Source organism: Hippopotamus amphibius, chromosome X (assembly GCF_030028045.1).
Source record: "Hippopotamus amphibius kiboko isolate mHipAmp2 chromosome X, mHipAmp2.hap2, whole genome shotgun sequence".
In the NCBI taxonomy this organism is placed as follows: domain Eukaryota; kingdom Metazoa; phylum Chordata; class Mammalia; order Artiodactyla; family Hippopotamidae; genus Hippopotamus; species Hippopotamus amphibius.
Genome location: NC_080203.1, coordinates 93,334,582 through 93,349,016, shown reverse-complemented (window position 1 = coordinate 93,349,016; position 14,435 = coordinate 93,334,582). Strand labels below are relative to the sequence as shown.

Sequence of the window (14,435 nt, the reverse complement as noted above, 5' to 3'; positions counted from 1 at the left end):
TTTTCTTGAGGGGCCAAATGTGTTTTTCCTTTGTAAATTTGGCAAGAAAGATTTGATACATTGATAAGATTTTTGTTCATATAAAATTTTCTGATTAGAGTTTTGCCACTGTAAGTTTTCTTTTGTGGCAGTTATTTTTCCAGATCCAACTCTCTCAGGACACATTTTGCAAATATAAATTTTATTGAGTTCAGTTTCACCCATTGATTTTATTTGGGGCTGGCTATTTCTACCAGTAATATTAAGTAGGAATTGGATAACAGACCAACAGTTAATTTCTTAGCTAATTTGAGAGAAAATAATTATTTTTTGCTAATTATCCTGCTAGGATTATTTATCATGAACTAGATAAAAGATTAAAAGTTTACTTATTTCTTAGCTGAATCAATGAAAAAATAAAAGTATTCTCAGCTCTTTCAGGATTGTTCCACTGTGCTAGATTGGTCTATTGTAATATGAATCTAGTTCTCTAAATTTCTAATCACTTACTGTGTTGTAAGCTGTCCATGATGTAAATAGAGAACAGAGAAAATAAATGGTCCGACCTCAATATTCTGCTTCATATTATAACAACTGTCTGACATAGGTAGGGCAGGGTTCTCAATTCATAAAGGAAATCTGATACTAAGGACCAAATGAAAACTGTTAGGGAATAGAAAAGCCCTACAGTGTGATTTACCTTAACCTTTAATCCCACAGAGATAGTGTTGGTCATTTGCCAGTGGGGTAAGGCATGCATAGATAAACACCACCTAGAAAGAAAGCTCCCTTTGCTCCAAAATATTCACCCTTCCTCTTTTTCCCCATCCCTCCCTTGTATACAGTAAAAGGGATTAATATGAATTACCAAACTCCTTTCTTAAAATATAGAATTTTTCCTATGAGGTTTAAAATCATATTGAATTATATACTTTTAAAATACTGTTTCTGCCCATTTACAGTTTATATAGATTTTCTTTAAAAATGTATTCTCTTATTTTATCCTCAAATGAGATAGGTTATCATTCCAATTTTACTGATGAGAAAATTGAGGCTCAGAAATTAAGTGACTTGTCCAAGGTCAATAGCTAGTAAAGAGCTTATCCTGGATCAGTGTCTAGATATGTGTGTTATTGTCCTTATTGAGAATGTCTTAAATCAACTACTTAACATAAGAGACACCTATATTTTGTTAAATTATTGAACTAATTTACCTGGGAATGTCCATATTAAAGGTATGACTGGGAGTTGCAGGGTGGTGGTGGCGGTGTTGGTTAATCTTGGCTAGGACAGCCATAAATATGAGAGGAGTAAGAAAGAAAATTAGCTTCACCAAGCTATTTTGCTCATTCTGAGAGTTACACTGAAGGTCATCTTTTCTCCTCATACCCTTGTCCCTATCATCAATGATTACCTCCTTCAGGGACTCTCTAAACAGCAGCGAGCGCCAAAATTTCCTTTTGTTGTAGTTTATTGGGATTTATTATAGGCATCCCCAGTTGCTTGGAGATTCAGACATTTCCCCCCTGAGCCCCAAAGATGACCTGAAGTCCCTGAAAAGACTGTTCACAATTGGATATACTCATTTACCTCTTTTACTTTTTTAGAGACAGGAGAATTACCAAGCAAAGATATCTCCATCTTCACCTCAGGGAGCATTCAAAAGGAGATCAGCTTTTGAAGATCTCACCAATGTGAGTATACTAGTCCAGTCCTCTGCCATGGTGTTGCGTAAGGTTTAGACAGTCTCTTCTTTGAGGGACCTTTCCAGTTCACCAAACCCTGACCCTCTCTAGAACGTTGAGAGCCAGTTTTATTTGGAAGCAATGACCCAATTTCAGAAACTGCAGGGGCTCTTCTGCTGGCACATACCATCTGGATTAATTGGTGGAGCTCTCTGGAAGTAGCAGACAGAGCGACTATCAGATATGAAATTGTAGACAAATATGAGAACTATGGGATCTTGCGTTTAGATAAAGTCCAGAGGTGGCTCAGCTGGCTGCCTAGGCCTTGGAGGCGAGTACTTTGGTGGATTCATTGTAGTCTAGGGCACTGTTTATCAATTCAAGCACTATGGGCATTTTGAACAGGAAAGTTTTTCTATTGTGTAGGACTGACCTCAGCCAGCATTCCTCGTCCCTGGCATTAAGTTCCAGCAGCATTGCAGTCATAGTGACAATCAACAATGTCTCTAATGTACAGAACCATTGATGACCACAGTTCCATGATCTGGTTTTCAACTATGGAGATCTAGAAACTCAATTTTGACTAGAATTCTTGAGTTCACTTCCAAGTTACCTCTCTTCTGGTATTATTAAGGTGCCAGCAAAAAATCAAATTTAATTGTTAGAATGTTACTAATTGAATATAAAATTGGGCCAAAGGTAATTTTTGGTCTTAGAAAATAATGACTGATGCCTCCTGAGTGTTTACCATGTGCCAGGCACTATTCTAAGCATTTCCCCCTGTATCCACTCCCTTGATCCTCATAAAATCCTATGAGACAGATACTATAATTATCTCCACTTCACATATAAATACTTGCCCAGTGTTGGCTTTGAAGTCTGTTTCATCTAGGATACATAGAACCCTAGTGAACCCTATCCTGCTCTCTATAATAGAGTGTCCTTCTGTGGCTACCAGAATTCTTACATCTGCTAGATAATATTTTACCCCCTTGGGCAGGATTGGATAAGCGTTGGCAAAGTTCCCTCCTCATCTCTGCTCTTTAGATGCTATGTGACCACCTTTGTGCTAAACAGTCTTTTCCCCACGCAGATTACAGCATGTATGATTGTGTTACAGCTTCCTGCATAATCAGATTTACTATAGATTGGTTGAAAGAGCTACCTCCCACACAGACCTGTAAGGTTAGATTCATTTCCTGCCTTATTTAACCATGGCTCTGGTAACTTGGTTGAAATAAGGTAGCCACACAAATCAGGAGCAGATGCAGCCCATCGTAGTTTAGCTTCTCTTGGCCTCCAGAGTCCCTGATCGGAGTCCAGTGACACTGTGCAAAACAAAGTCTAACAGCATATGAGAAACTTTCCTGCTATATCTCAGTCCTTTTTTTTTCATGAGGTTTATATCATCATTCATAAAGAACAAACACAAATAAATTAATAGGAAATACATGCTAGGACCCTCCTGATTCTCCAACTGAATTCAACATCTGTTAGGCCACATACTCCTCCAGGGTGGGGGAAGCAAGGCATCCCTGAGCAGTAGCTCTGCCTCTAGCTTTTCAGAAGCTCAGAAATCCCATTTCCCTTTTGCATTCACGTTCTGGTCACCTTGAATGTTCTTTGGTGCTTTCCAGAGAAAGTTCCATCATTACAGTGTACCTAAGCCATTCCAGGGTTGGGCATTTCTGCAGATGTCTGAGCGCATCTCTTTAAGGGTTGAGGACTCCTTTCTGTCTGAATTTGGGGGATTCCCTCTATGAAGATTTGCTTTTTCCTGTCAGTATTACTTCGTCTCCATGTCCCCATACCTGTCTTCTCCTCAACATTCACCATAGTGAGGTCCTGGCCTGCCAAAAGAGCTGATCTGTTTTAATTAGTTAGTCTGCTGTGAGTGTTCTTTTCTTTCCCTCTCCTTTATCCTTCCAGCATGGGAAGGACTTTTGATTTGTTAGAGCTGGTCCTAAGCCAGTGGATGAGGAGATAAGGTCTATTTCCTAAATTATTTTTTGTCCATAGGATTTTCATCTCTCTTTTCCTATTTTTTGTTGAAAGAATTATGGGGAAATGCTGGTAAAGGTCCCCTCGAGCTTTTATCTGAAAATATTAGTGCTTTGAACCTTCACATATGGCAAGTTGAAAGTTTGACCCTGGGGATTAGGGTCTCCACCGCTCTCCTGCCAAGAATGCACATCTTTTCCAATTCTGGATCTCAGCTGGACACATAAGGAGTTTGTAAAACTTTAGGTGAAGTTAAAATGCAAACTGCTCCAAGCTCTTTGAAGAGCAGAAGTGGACAACAATTTGAGAGCCTAAGAAAGAGTTCCCTGTTGGATTGTAGTTGCTTATTATCATATGATGATACAAAGGCATATTTTTTTATATTTCATTTGGAAATAACTTAAGATTTACAAAAAGTTGCAAAAATAAAAAAACAGTACAAAGAACACACATATACTCTTTACCTAGATTCACCTGTTATTAACATTTTATCCTATCTGTTTATATACATCATGGTCCTTTACCCCTAAGTACTTCAGTGTATGTTACCTCAGAGAAATAGTCTTATATAAACACAGTGCAGTCCACAACTTTATAAATTTACATTGATACAATGTTTTTATGTATTCTATTGTCCATATTCCAATTTTTTTCCATTGACTTTGTAAAGTCAATGTTACAAGCGTTTTTTTCTCCTCCAGTAAAGGATCCAGTCTGGGGTCATTTACTTGTCATGTCTCTAGCTTCTTTTAATCTGGAACACTTCCACAGCCTTTCCTTGTTTTTTTAACGATATTTTTAAAGAATACAGCCCCATCCAACCCCCCTTTTAAAAACAGAACATTCCTCATTTTGTGTTTGTCTGATGTTTCCATGTGATTAGATTGATGTTATACACGCTTGGCTGGAGTACTGTGTAGGTGATGTTCTGTTCTTCTCAGAGTATCACATCTGCAGGCACACGATGTCCATCTGTCCCTCATTGGTGAGGTTAATTTTGATCATCCAGTCAGGATGTTGTCTGTTACTCCACTGTAAAATTACTGTTTATTTTTTTTCCTTTTGCAACTAATAAACAGTATGTGGGACACACTTTTAAGGGCCTAAAAGTAACCACTCTTCATCAAAATGCCCCCTAGATTTAGCATCCATTGATGATTTTTGCAATCTTTATGATGATTTTTCCAACTCTAGCACTTGCTCCCCATTTACCAGTCTGCCGTTGGCATTCTATAAGCAGAGGCTTTCCTTCTTCCCTGTTTTTTTTAAAATTATTTTTTTAGTTTTACATTTTTTAAAGAACTTTTATTGAGATATAATTGACATACAATAAACCGCATATATTTAAAGTGTACAATTTGATATTTTTTTCTTATTAGTAATGTTTATATGGCAATCCCAATCTCCCAATTCATCCCCCCCCAACCCCCCACCCCTGCTTTCCCCACTTGGTGTCCATGTTTGTTCTCTACATCTGTGTCTCTATTTCTGCCTTGCAAACTGGTTGATCTGTACCATTTTTCTATATTCCACACATATGTGTTAATATACGATATTTGTTTTTCTCTTTCTGACTTACTTCACTCTTTATGACAGTCTCTAGGTCCATCCATGTCTCTACAAATGTACCAATTTCGTTCCTTTTTACGGCTGAGTAATATTCCATTGTATATATGTACCATATCTTCTTTATCCATTCATCTGTTGATGGACATTTAGGTTGCTTCCATGTCCTGGCTATGGTAAATAGTGCTGCAGTGAACATTGGAGTGCGTGTGTCTTTTTGAATAATGGTTTTCTCTGGGTATATGCCCAGTAGTGGGATTGCTGGGTCATATGGTAGTTCTATTTTTAGTTTTGCAAGGAACCTCCATACTGTTCTCCACAGTGGCTGTATCAATTTACATTTCCACCAACAGTGCAAGAGGGTTCCCTTTTCTCCACACCCCCTCCAGCGTTTACTGTTTGTAGATTTTCTGATGATGCCCATTCTAACTGGTGTGAGGTGATACCTCATTGTCGTTTTGATTTGCATTTCTCTAATAATTAGTGATGTTGAGCAGCTTTTCATGTGCGTCTTGGCCATCCGTATGTCTTCTTTGGAGAAATGCCTATTTAGATCTTCTGCCCCCTGTTTGTTTATTATTGGTATAGACTTATGAATTCCTATCTTTTCAGTGGTTTGTTGTTCATTATTGCATTTTATTATTTTGGTGCTCAAATTGTCGCAGATTTGGCCACTAGGGTTCCCTTTAACCTGACTGCTGTGTCTTTGTGACATACTCTCATCATTTTTTGAGCATTTTCTTTCCAGCGTAACAGGATGTTACAGGTTTATCTTGTACCTATTTTATTATCATGGAGTCAACCGTTTCTCTGAAGAATTCCTGTTCCTTTTAGTGGGGAATGGTATTAGAGACCAAGATCTCAGTGCTAGGTGTGCTATTGGGGTGTCTGCTTTTTCTGCCCTTTCTGCAGACAGAGTTAGGAAATGTCTGCATGTATATACACGTATCTGTACTTAAACAGATATATACACATATGTCTATATGTACAAATATACATACATTGATATACTTAGGTGTATATATACATATACCTGTTTAAGAAGTCATGAGTCCACACAGCTCCCATTGCAACACACAGGGTTCTTTCTTGTATTCCTTAATCCATATTTATGTGTTCCTTCTTCTACAATGAGAACCATGGTTCCCAAGATCATCAATACATTTACTCAATACTATAATACATGTAAAAGAGTTTCAGAATTACTTCTTCCACACCACCATAATAATTACAGCTATTAGAAAGAGTTCCAGATTTATTTGCAATATTCTCCACCATCCCACAAACCCATCCTGACAGAGGATGTATATGGTGAGGGTATATAGTCTGTGTTTACTTGGATTAGTTGTATTTTTTTAAGCTCTTGGAATATAATTGCTTTACACTGTTGTGCCAGTTTTTGCTGTACAACAAAGTGAATCAGCTGTATTTATACATATATCCCCATATCCCCTCCCTCCCATGACTCCCTTCCACCCTCCCTATCCCAGTCCTCTAAGTCATCACCCATCAAGTTCATCTCCCTGTGTTATGCAGCAGCTTGCCACTAGCTACCGATTTTACATTTGGTAGTGTATATATGTCAATGCTACTCTCTCACTTCATCCCAGCTTCCCCTTCGCAACCCCCACCCCATGTCCTCAAGTCTGTTCTCTACATCTGCATCTTTATTCTTGCCCTGTCACTGGGTTCATCAGTACCATTTTGTTAGATCCCATATACATGAGTTAGCATACGGTATTTGTTTTTCTCTTTCTGGCTTACTTCGCTCTGTATGACAGACTTTAGGTCCAACCACCTCACTACAAGTAACTCAATTTCATTCCTTTTTATGGCTGAGTAATATTCCATTGTATATATGTCCCACATCTTCTTTATCCATTCAAATGTTGATGGGCATTTAGGTTGCTTCCATGTCCTGGCTATTGTAAATAGTGCTGCAATGAACATTGGAGTGCATGTGGCTTTTTGGATTATGGTGTTCTCTGGGTATATGCCCAGTAGTGGAATTGCTGGGTCATGTGGCAGTTCTATTTTTAGTTTTTTAAGGAACCGCCATACTGTTTTCCATAGTGGCTGTACCAATTTACATTCCCACCAACAGTGCAGGAGAGTTCCCTTTTCTCCACACCCTCTCCAGCATTTATTGTTTCTAGATTTTTTGATGATGGCCATTCTGACGGGTGTGAGGTGATACCTCATTGTGGCTTTGACTTGCATTTCTCTAATGATTAGTGATGTTGAGCATCTTTTCATGTGTTTGTTAGCCATCTGCATGTCTTCTTTGGAGAAATGTCTATTTAGGCCTTCCACCCATTTGTGGATTGGGTTAGTTGCTTTTTTGGTATTAAGCTGAATGAACTGCTTGTGTATTTTAGAGATTAATTGTCAGTTACTTCGTTGGCAAATATTTTCTCCCATTCTGAGGGTTGTATTCTTGTTTATGGTTTCTTTTGCTGTGCAAAAACTTTTAAGTTTCATTAGGTCCTGTTTGTTTATTTTTTATTTTATTTCCATTATTCTAGGAGGTGGGTCAAAGAGGATCTTGCTTTGATTTATGTCATAGAGTGTACTGCCTCTAAGAGTTTTATAGTGTCTGGCCTTACATTTAGGTCTTTAATCCATTTTGAGTTTATTTTTGTGTATGCTGTTAAGAAGTGTTCTAATTTCATTGTTTAACATGTAGCTGTCCAATTGTCCCAGCACCACTTATTGAAGAGGCTGTCTTTTTTCCATTGTATATTCTTGCCTCCTTTGTCAAAAATAAGGTGCCCATATGTACGTGGGTTTATCTGTGGGCTCTCTATTCTGTTCCATTGATCTATATTTCTGTTTTTGTGCCAGTCCTATACTCTCTTGATCACTGTAGCCTTGTAGTATAGTTTGAAGTCAGGAAGCCTGATTCCACCAGCTGTGTCTTTCCTTCTCAAGATTACTTTGGCTGTTCGGAGTCTTTTGCGTTTGCATACAAATCGTAAAATTTCTTGTTCTATTTCTGTGAAAAATGCCATTGGTAATTTGATAAGGATTGTGTTGAATCTGTAACTTGCTTTGCATAGTGGATTAGTTGTTTCTTATATTTTCTTCTGTTTTCTTTCTTTTGTCCTTTAGTGTGGTTATGGTATTTATTTGGAATATAATTAGATTCAATTTGTTTCATTTTAAAGGCATAACCTTTAAAATTATTTTTACTGACATTATTCACAGTCCCATGATCTCTTCTACTGTTTAATAGAATTAGTCATGATTAGAGTTTCTGGTGGAGCTCCCCAGAGCCCCATGTTAAATGAATATCCCTTCAGTGAGATGTATATCACAGGTAGTGATGTGTTAGAGGTCTACCCTGAAAAGCTAGTTGATCTTGGTATACACAGGCAGCAGAGCCAGTTATATTGCCTCTCTGCACATCTTATGGGGTCAAAATGGAATGTGATATTTACAAAACATCTTTTTGGGAATTTGCCAGCCAGTATGCCTGACATGAATATCAAAACTACATTGTGTGTATCCTGGAATCACTTAGGGCTGCTGTTTAACTAATACATACCAGGACTACTGTACTGCTAGCTTCCATCATGATTAGTTGGCCTCAAGACCATACTGGTTGTGAGATACTTTGATTGGTGTTCTTGGGAACACCCAAACAAAGTGTCTAGGGTGGGGATGTGGGTCAGAACTTTCCTGTGAAAACTACCTATTGGGTAATTTGAGGTTCTCTCTCTGTCTCCATTTCCTTGCTTCCTTCTCCTGACTGCCTCCCCTCTTTTTTTTTTTTTTGCAGGCTTTTCAAAGTCAACCTGCCCAGCCCAAGAAGGAAGCCAGTAATGAATCTGTTAAAGATGTTTCCAAGAAGATAAACAGGAACACACCTGCTCATGGGTTGACCGGAAACAATGAGATGAATATAAAAAGGTGAGTACGAGGCACTCAGATGGCATTGTTTTAGATGGTAAGGGAGAGGGTGTGATATCCTTTTGACTGTCTTTTGTCCCCATTGAGAACATTTTTAGTGAGCCACAGTGATGAATACTACATTAACTCTGGGTGCTTGGACGGACTAAATTGTTGAAGAATTATAGGCCTCTTCTCTCTCTCTCTCACCACCCCCACCCCGCCCCCCCATCCCCCACCTCCATGGTGTGTGCATATTGAAAGACCTGTTGTCATTGAGGAATTTGCCGAAAGATCTTGTGCTTATCTTTTCTCTATTTTAGTAATTCAGTCCCTGATTGAGCTACTCTGTGCTTGAAAGTGTGGAGGCAACTTAACTTTTCAGGGGATTCTCAGCAGCTGGCTGATAGCTTGCCAGTCTGCTTATCCCATTAGCAGCCTTAGGGGGAGGCTTGTTCCTTGTTACTGTAGAGAAATTACTATCTCCTTAGGCCAAAAATGTGTATTTTCCAGCTGTTATAGGGAACTGATCACAGGTTCTACAAATAGATATGACTATTCTCATCTAGGATTGGGAAAAGGATTACTCCTGGGAAAACTTTTATTGGAAGAAGAGTTAGAAAGTGGAGTGAGACCTTTCTATATCCTCTCCTCACTCCAGTGGGAATTACTTCTTTCAGGAAGAATAGAATAGATCAGCTAGATAGCTATAACAGGGCTAAGCATGGGTTCCAAATGGTAAGGGGAAAAGTTTGGGGAACTCCAAAAAATTAACATGTCAGGTCCACAGGACACTTGGCTAATTACCCAGCAGAAAGAAATCAAACTGGAAGATTAGCATTTAACCCTACTCAGTTTCTTGCTGAAATGGAATTCCTGGGATTTGCATGTATATTTTGACCTTAATTCCCTGTGTTATTTTCTTTTGAATTTCTTTCATCATTCTGACTTTAGCAGGGAAATCCTCACAAAATGACAGAAACATTCTTGTCCTCATTCAGAGTTCAGTGAAATGGGCCCTAATAATAGTGCTAGAACTAATAGCTAACATCTATTGAGAGCTCACTGTAATCATACATGGTTCTAAGAGGCTTTATTTTTGGTAACAGCTTTATTAAGATATAATTCACATACACAATTCACCCTCTTAAAATGTACAATTCAATGGTTTTTAGTATATTCACAGAGTTATGCAGCCATCACCACAATGAATTTTAGGACATTTTCATCAATCCCAGAAGGAACTTTGTACCTTCAGGTACCACTTCTCAATCCTCCCCAGCTGTAGGCAACCACTAATCTACTTTCTGACTCTATAGATTTATCTATACTGGACATTTCCCAGAAATGGAATTGTACAATGTGTGGTCTTTTGTATCTGGCTTCTTTCACTCAGCATAATGTTTTCAAGGTTCATCCATGTTGTAGCAGGTATCAGTACTTAATTCCTTTTTATTGCCAAATAATATCCCATTGTGTATGGGTGTACCGTATTTTGTCTATCCTTTCTTCAGTTGATGAACATTTGAATTGTTTCCACCTTTTGGTTATTGTGAATAGTGCTGCTATGAACATTGTGTACAAGTATTTGAACACCTGTTTTTAATTCTTTTGCATATGTATCTAGGAATGTAATTGCTGGGTCATATGGTAATTCTATGTTGAACTCATTGAGAAAGTGCCAAACTGTATTCCACAGTGGTTGCACTATCTTACATTCCTAGCAGCAATGGATGAGGGTTTTGAATTTTCCACATCCTTGCCATTTTCTGTTTTTTTGTTTGTATGTTTGTTTTTTATTTTTTTAATGGTCATTCTAGTGAGTGTGAGATGGTATCTCACTGTGGTTTAGATTTGCAGTTCTCTAATGACAAATGATTTGGGAATCTTTCATCTGCTTATGGGCCACTTGCGTATCTTTGGAGAAATGTCTGTTCCAGTCCTTTGCCTATTTAAAATATTTGGTTATCGATCTTTTTATTATTGAGTTGTAAGAATTCTTTATATAGTCTAGATACAAGTTCTTGCTCAGATATATGATTAGCAAGTATTTTTCATTCATTCTGTGGGTTGTCTTTTCATTTTCTTCTTGGTGTCCCTTGAGGCATAAATGTTTTTAATTTTAATGAAATCCAATTATGTTTTCTTTTGTTGCTTATGCTTGTGGTGTCATAATCTAAGAAAGCATTGCCAAATCCAAGGTTATGAACATTTACTTTTAAGATTTTTTTTTCTTTTTAGAATTTTAAAGTTTTAGCTCTAAACTTAGATTGTTGATGCATTTTAAGTTAATTTTTGTTGTTGGTATATGTTAGGGGTCTAACTTCGTTATTTACCATGTATTGATAGATATCCAGTTGCCCCAGCAGCATTTGTTGGAAAGACTAATCTTTCTCCACTTATTTGTCTTTGCACCCTTGTTGAAAATTAGTTGACTGTAAATGTGTTTATTTCTGAACTCTCAATTTTATTCCACTGATCTACATGTCTTTCATTATGCCAATACTATGCTATTTTGATTGTTGCTCTGTAGTGTGTTTTGAAATTGGGAAGTGTGATTCCTCCAACTGTGTTCCTTTTTTTCAAGGTTGTTTTGGCTCTTCTGGGTTCCTTGCAATTCCATATCAATTTTAGGATCAGCTTGTCAATTTCTACTAATAAGCCAGCTGGGATTCTTATAGAGGTTGCCTTGAACTTATAAATCAATTTGGGTAGTATTACCATATTAACAATACTAAGTCTTCCAATCCAGGAACATGGGATGTCTTTTCATTTATTTAGATCTTTAATTTCTTTTAACATTTTTTGTAATTTTCAGAGAATACATTTTTCACCTCTTTCGTTAAATTTATTTCTAAGCATTTATTCTTGATGCTATTGTGAATGGAATTGTTTTCATAATTTCATTTTCATATTGTTCATTGCAAGGATATAGAAATACATGAGATTTTTGTATATTGATCTTGAATCATAGAGCTTTGCTGAATTTGTATATTAGTTCTAATATTGTTTGTGTGGGTTCCTTAGGATTTTCTATGTGTAAGATTATGTCATCTGCTAATATAGATAGCTTTACTTCTTCCTTTCCAATCTGGATGCCTTTTCTCTTATTTTCTTGCCTAATTGCCCTGGCTGGAGCCTTTAGTACTATGTTGAATAGAAGTGTCAGGACTTGAACATCCTTACCGTCCAAGAGTTGAAGGACCAACTTATTCTGGTTTTCCTAGGACTTTCCGTTTTAACATTGAAAGTCTTGCATCCCAGGAACCCACTCAGTCCTAGGCAAACAAGGAAAGTTGGTCACTCTATTGAGGAAGCCTACTCTGATCACCCCAGGCTTTAGATATCATAGACACTAAATATCTATTTCCTATACCAATGTTTCTTAAGAGATGGAGAGTCAGGCAGGAGCAAGATCACCAGGGCCTTACGGACCATGGCAAAGAGTTTGTACTTTATTCAAAGAACAGAGGGATTCAGTTCTAGAGCATCAGCAATGCTGTATTAGTTATTCACTACTACATGACAAATCCTCCACCCTCAAAAAGAGAGTTGGACATCCTTGTGTTCTCCTTGATCCTAGGGGGAAGGCATCAGTCTTCCATGATTAGCTGTAACATTAGCTTTGGGTTTTTCATAGATGCTCTTTCATAGTTGAGGAATCTCCTTTCTATTCCTAGTTTGTTGTGTGCTTTTATCATGAAAGGGTATTGAATTTTGTCAAATGATTTTTCTGGATCTGTTGAGATGATCATGTAGCTTTTGTTTTTATTCCGTTAATATGGTATGATACATGAATTGATTTTCAGATGTTAAACTAATTTTGCATTCCTGGGATAAATCCTACTTGGTCACAGTGTATAGTCCTTTTATATACTGCTGGATTTGGTTTGGAGGATTTTTGCATCTATGTTGATAAGATATATCAGACTTGAATTTTCTTCTGATATCTTTGCTTTTGGTACCAGAATAATATTGGCCTCATAGAATGACTTGGGAACCATTCTTACCTCTTCCTGAGTGCATGAAATGTTGGTTTTAGTTCTTCTTTAAATGTTTGGTAGAATTCAGTGAAGCCATCTGGGCTTAGATTTCTCTTTGTGGGTAGTTTCTGATTATTAATACAACGTCTTTACTTGTTATCGGTATGTTCAGATTTTCTGTTTTCTTTTTGAGTCTGTTTTGGTAGTTTGTATCTTCCTAAGAATTTTTCCATTTTGTCTAAATTTTCTGATTTATTGGCATGCAGTTGTTCTAACAGTTATTTGTTTTAACTATTTTTATGCATGTTAATCAAATCTTCACAGTAATTCTATATAGGAGGTAATATTATGATCCTCATTTTATAGGTGAAAAAAATGAAGCATAGAGCATTAACTAGCCCAAGGTCCCCCAGCCGGTAAATGGGGGAGCCAGGGTTTGGATCCAGTCAGTGTAGATTCAGAATGCATGCTCTTTATCATAACTAGACTATCTGAAGGCTACTTCTAAAAGTTCTCATCAGGAGAGACCTGGAACCTATCCTTTTTTTTTTTTTAACACTTAAGTGATTTTTTTAAAAAATCATATTTATAGAGTTGTATAACCATCACCACTATCTAATTTTAGAACTTTTTCAGCACCCCGTACCCCAAAGAAACTCATACCCGTAGTCCCTTCTCTTTCCCAGTCGCTTTCTACCCTCCTCCCCACCCCTTCCCAGCTCCAGGCAACTACCAATCTACTTTCTGTTATGCATATACCTCTATGGATATGTCTCCTCTGGATGCTTAATATAAATGGAATCATATAATATCTAGTCTTTTGAAGGTACTTACTCTTGTTCAGATGGTTGGTATTTACCTTTAATTCTCTCCCTTTTCTTATTCTGATTTCTAGTCATCCAGTGATTTGGTCACATCAGGTTAGTCACTCTAATTGGACATGCAATGCTATTCGAAACAAAGCTTTGCATCTGACACATGTGAACAAATGTTTTTTTGGTCTTTTTATTACCTCCCTTAGGAAAGCATCTCATAATAGCCTAGAGTGAAAGGAATATGATTAAATACCATGAACATTAAGTACTAGCCCAACTTTCCCTTATAAGCCTTCATAAGCCTTTTATAAGCCTCTCTCTTATAATCCTCTCTCATAAGCCTTCAAACAATATTAATTTCAACTTGAATTTTACCAGATGCCTGGTGCTGATAGACAAAGACAAATAAATGCAGCTAGTGAGGGAGACTGATATATAAGCAAATCACTCAGTGTGGTATTATAATAAAAGCGTTTGTATATAAATAAAGTTAATAAATCATATATGAGAAAGCA

At 37.3% G+C, this 14,435-nt stretch overlaps 1 protein-coding gene across 4 annotated transcripts in view; it reads left to right on the top strand.

Moving 5' to 3' along the window:
* CCNB3 (cyclin B3) overlaps positions 1-14,435 on the top strand; it is a 46,071-nt gene that overhangs the window by 4,878 nt on the left and 26,758 nt on the right. For all 4 annotated transcript variants that reach the window (XM_057719375.1, XM_057719376.1, XM_057719377.1 and 1 more), the window contains exons 3-4: positions 1,587-1,673; positions 9,013-9,143. In XM_057719375.1, the coding sequence (XP_057575358.1) occupies positions 1,587-1,673; positions 9,013-9,143 (218 nt within the window). The remainder of the gene's footprint in view (positions 1-1,586; positions 1,674-9,012; positions 9,144-14,435) is intronic.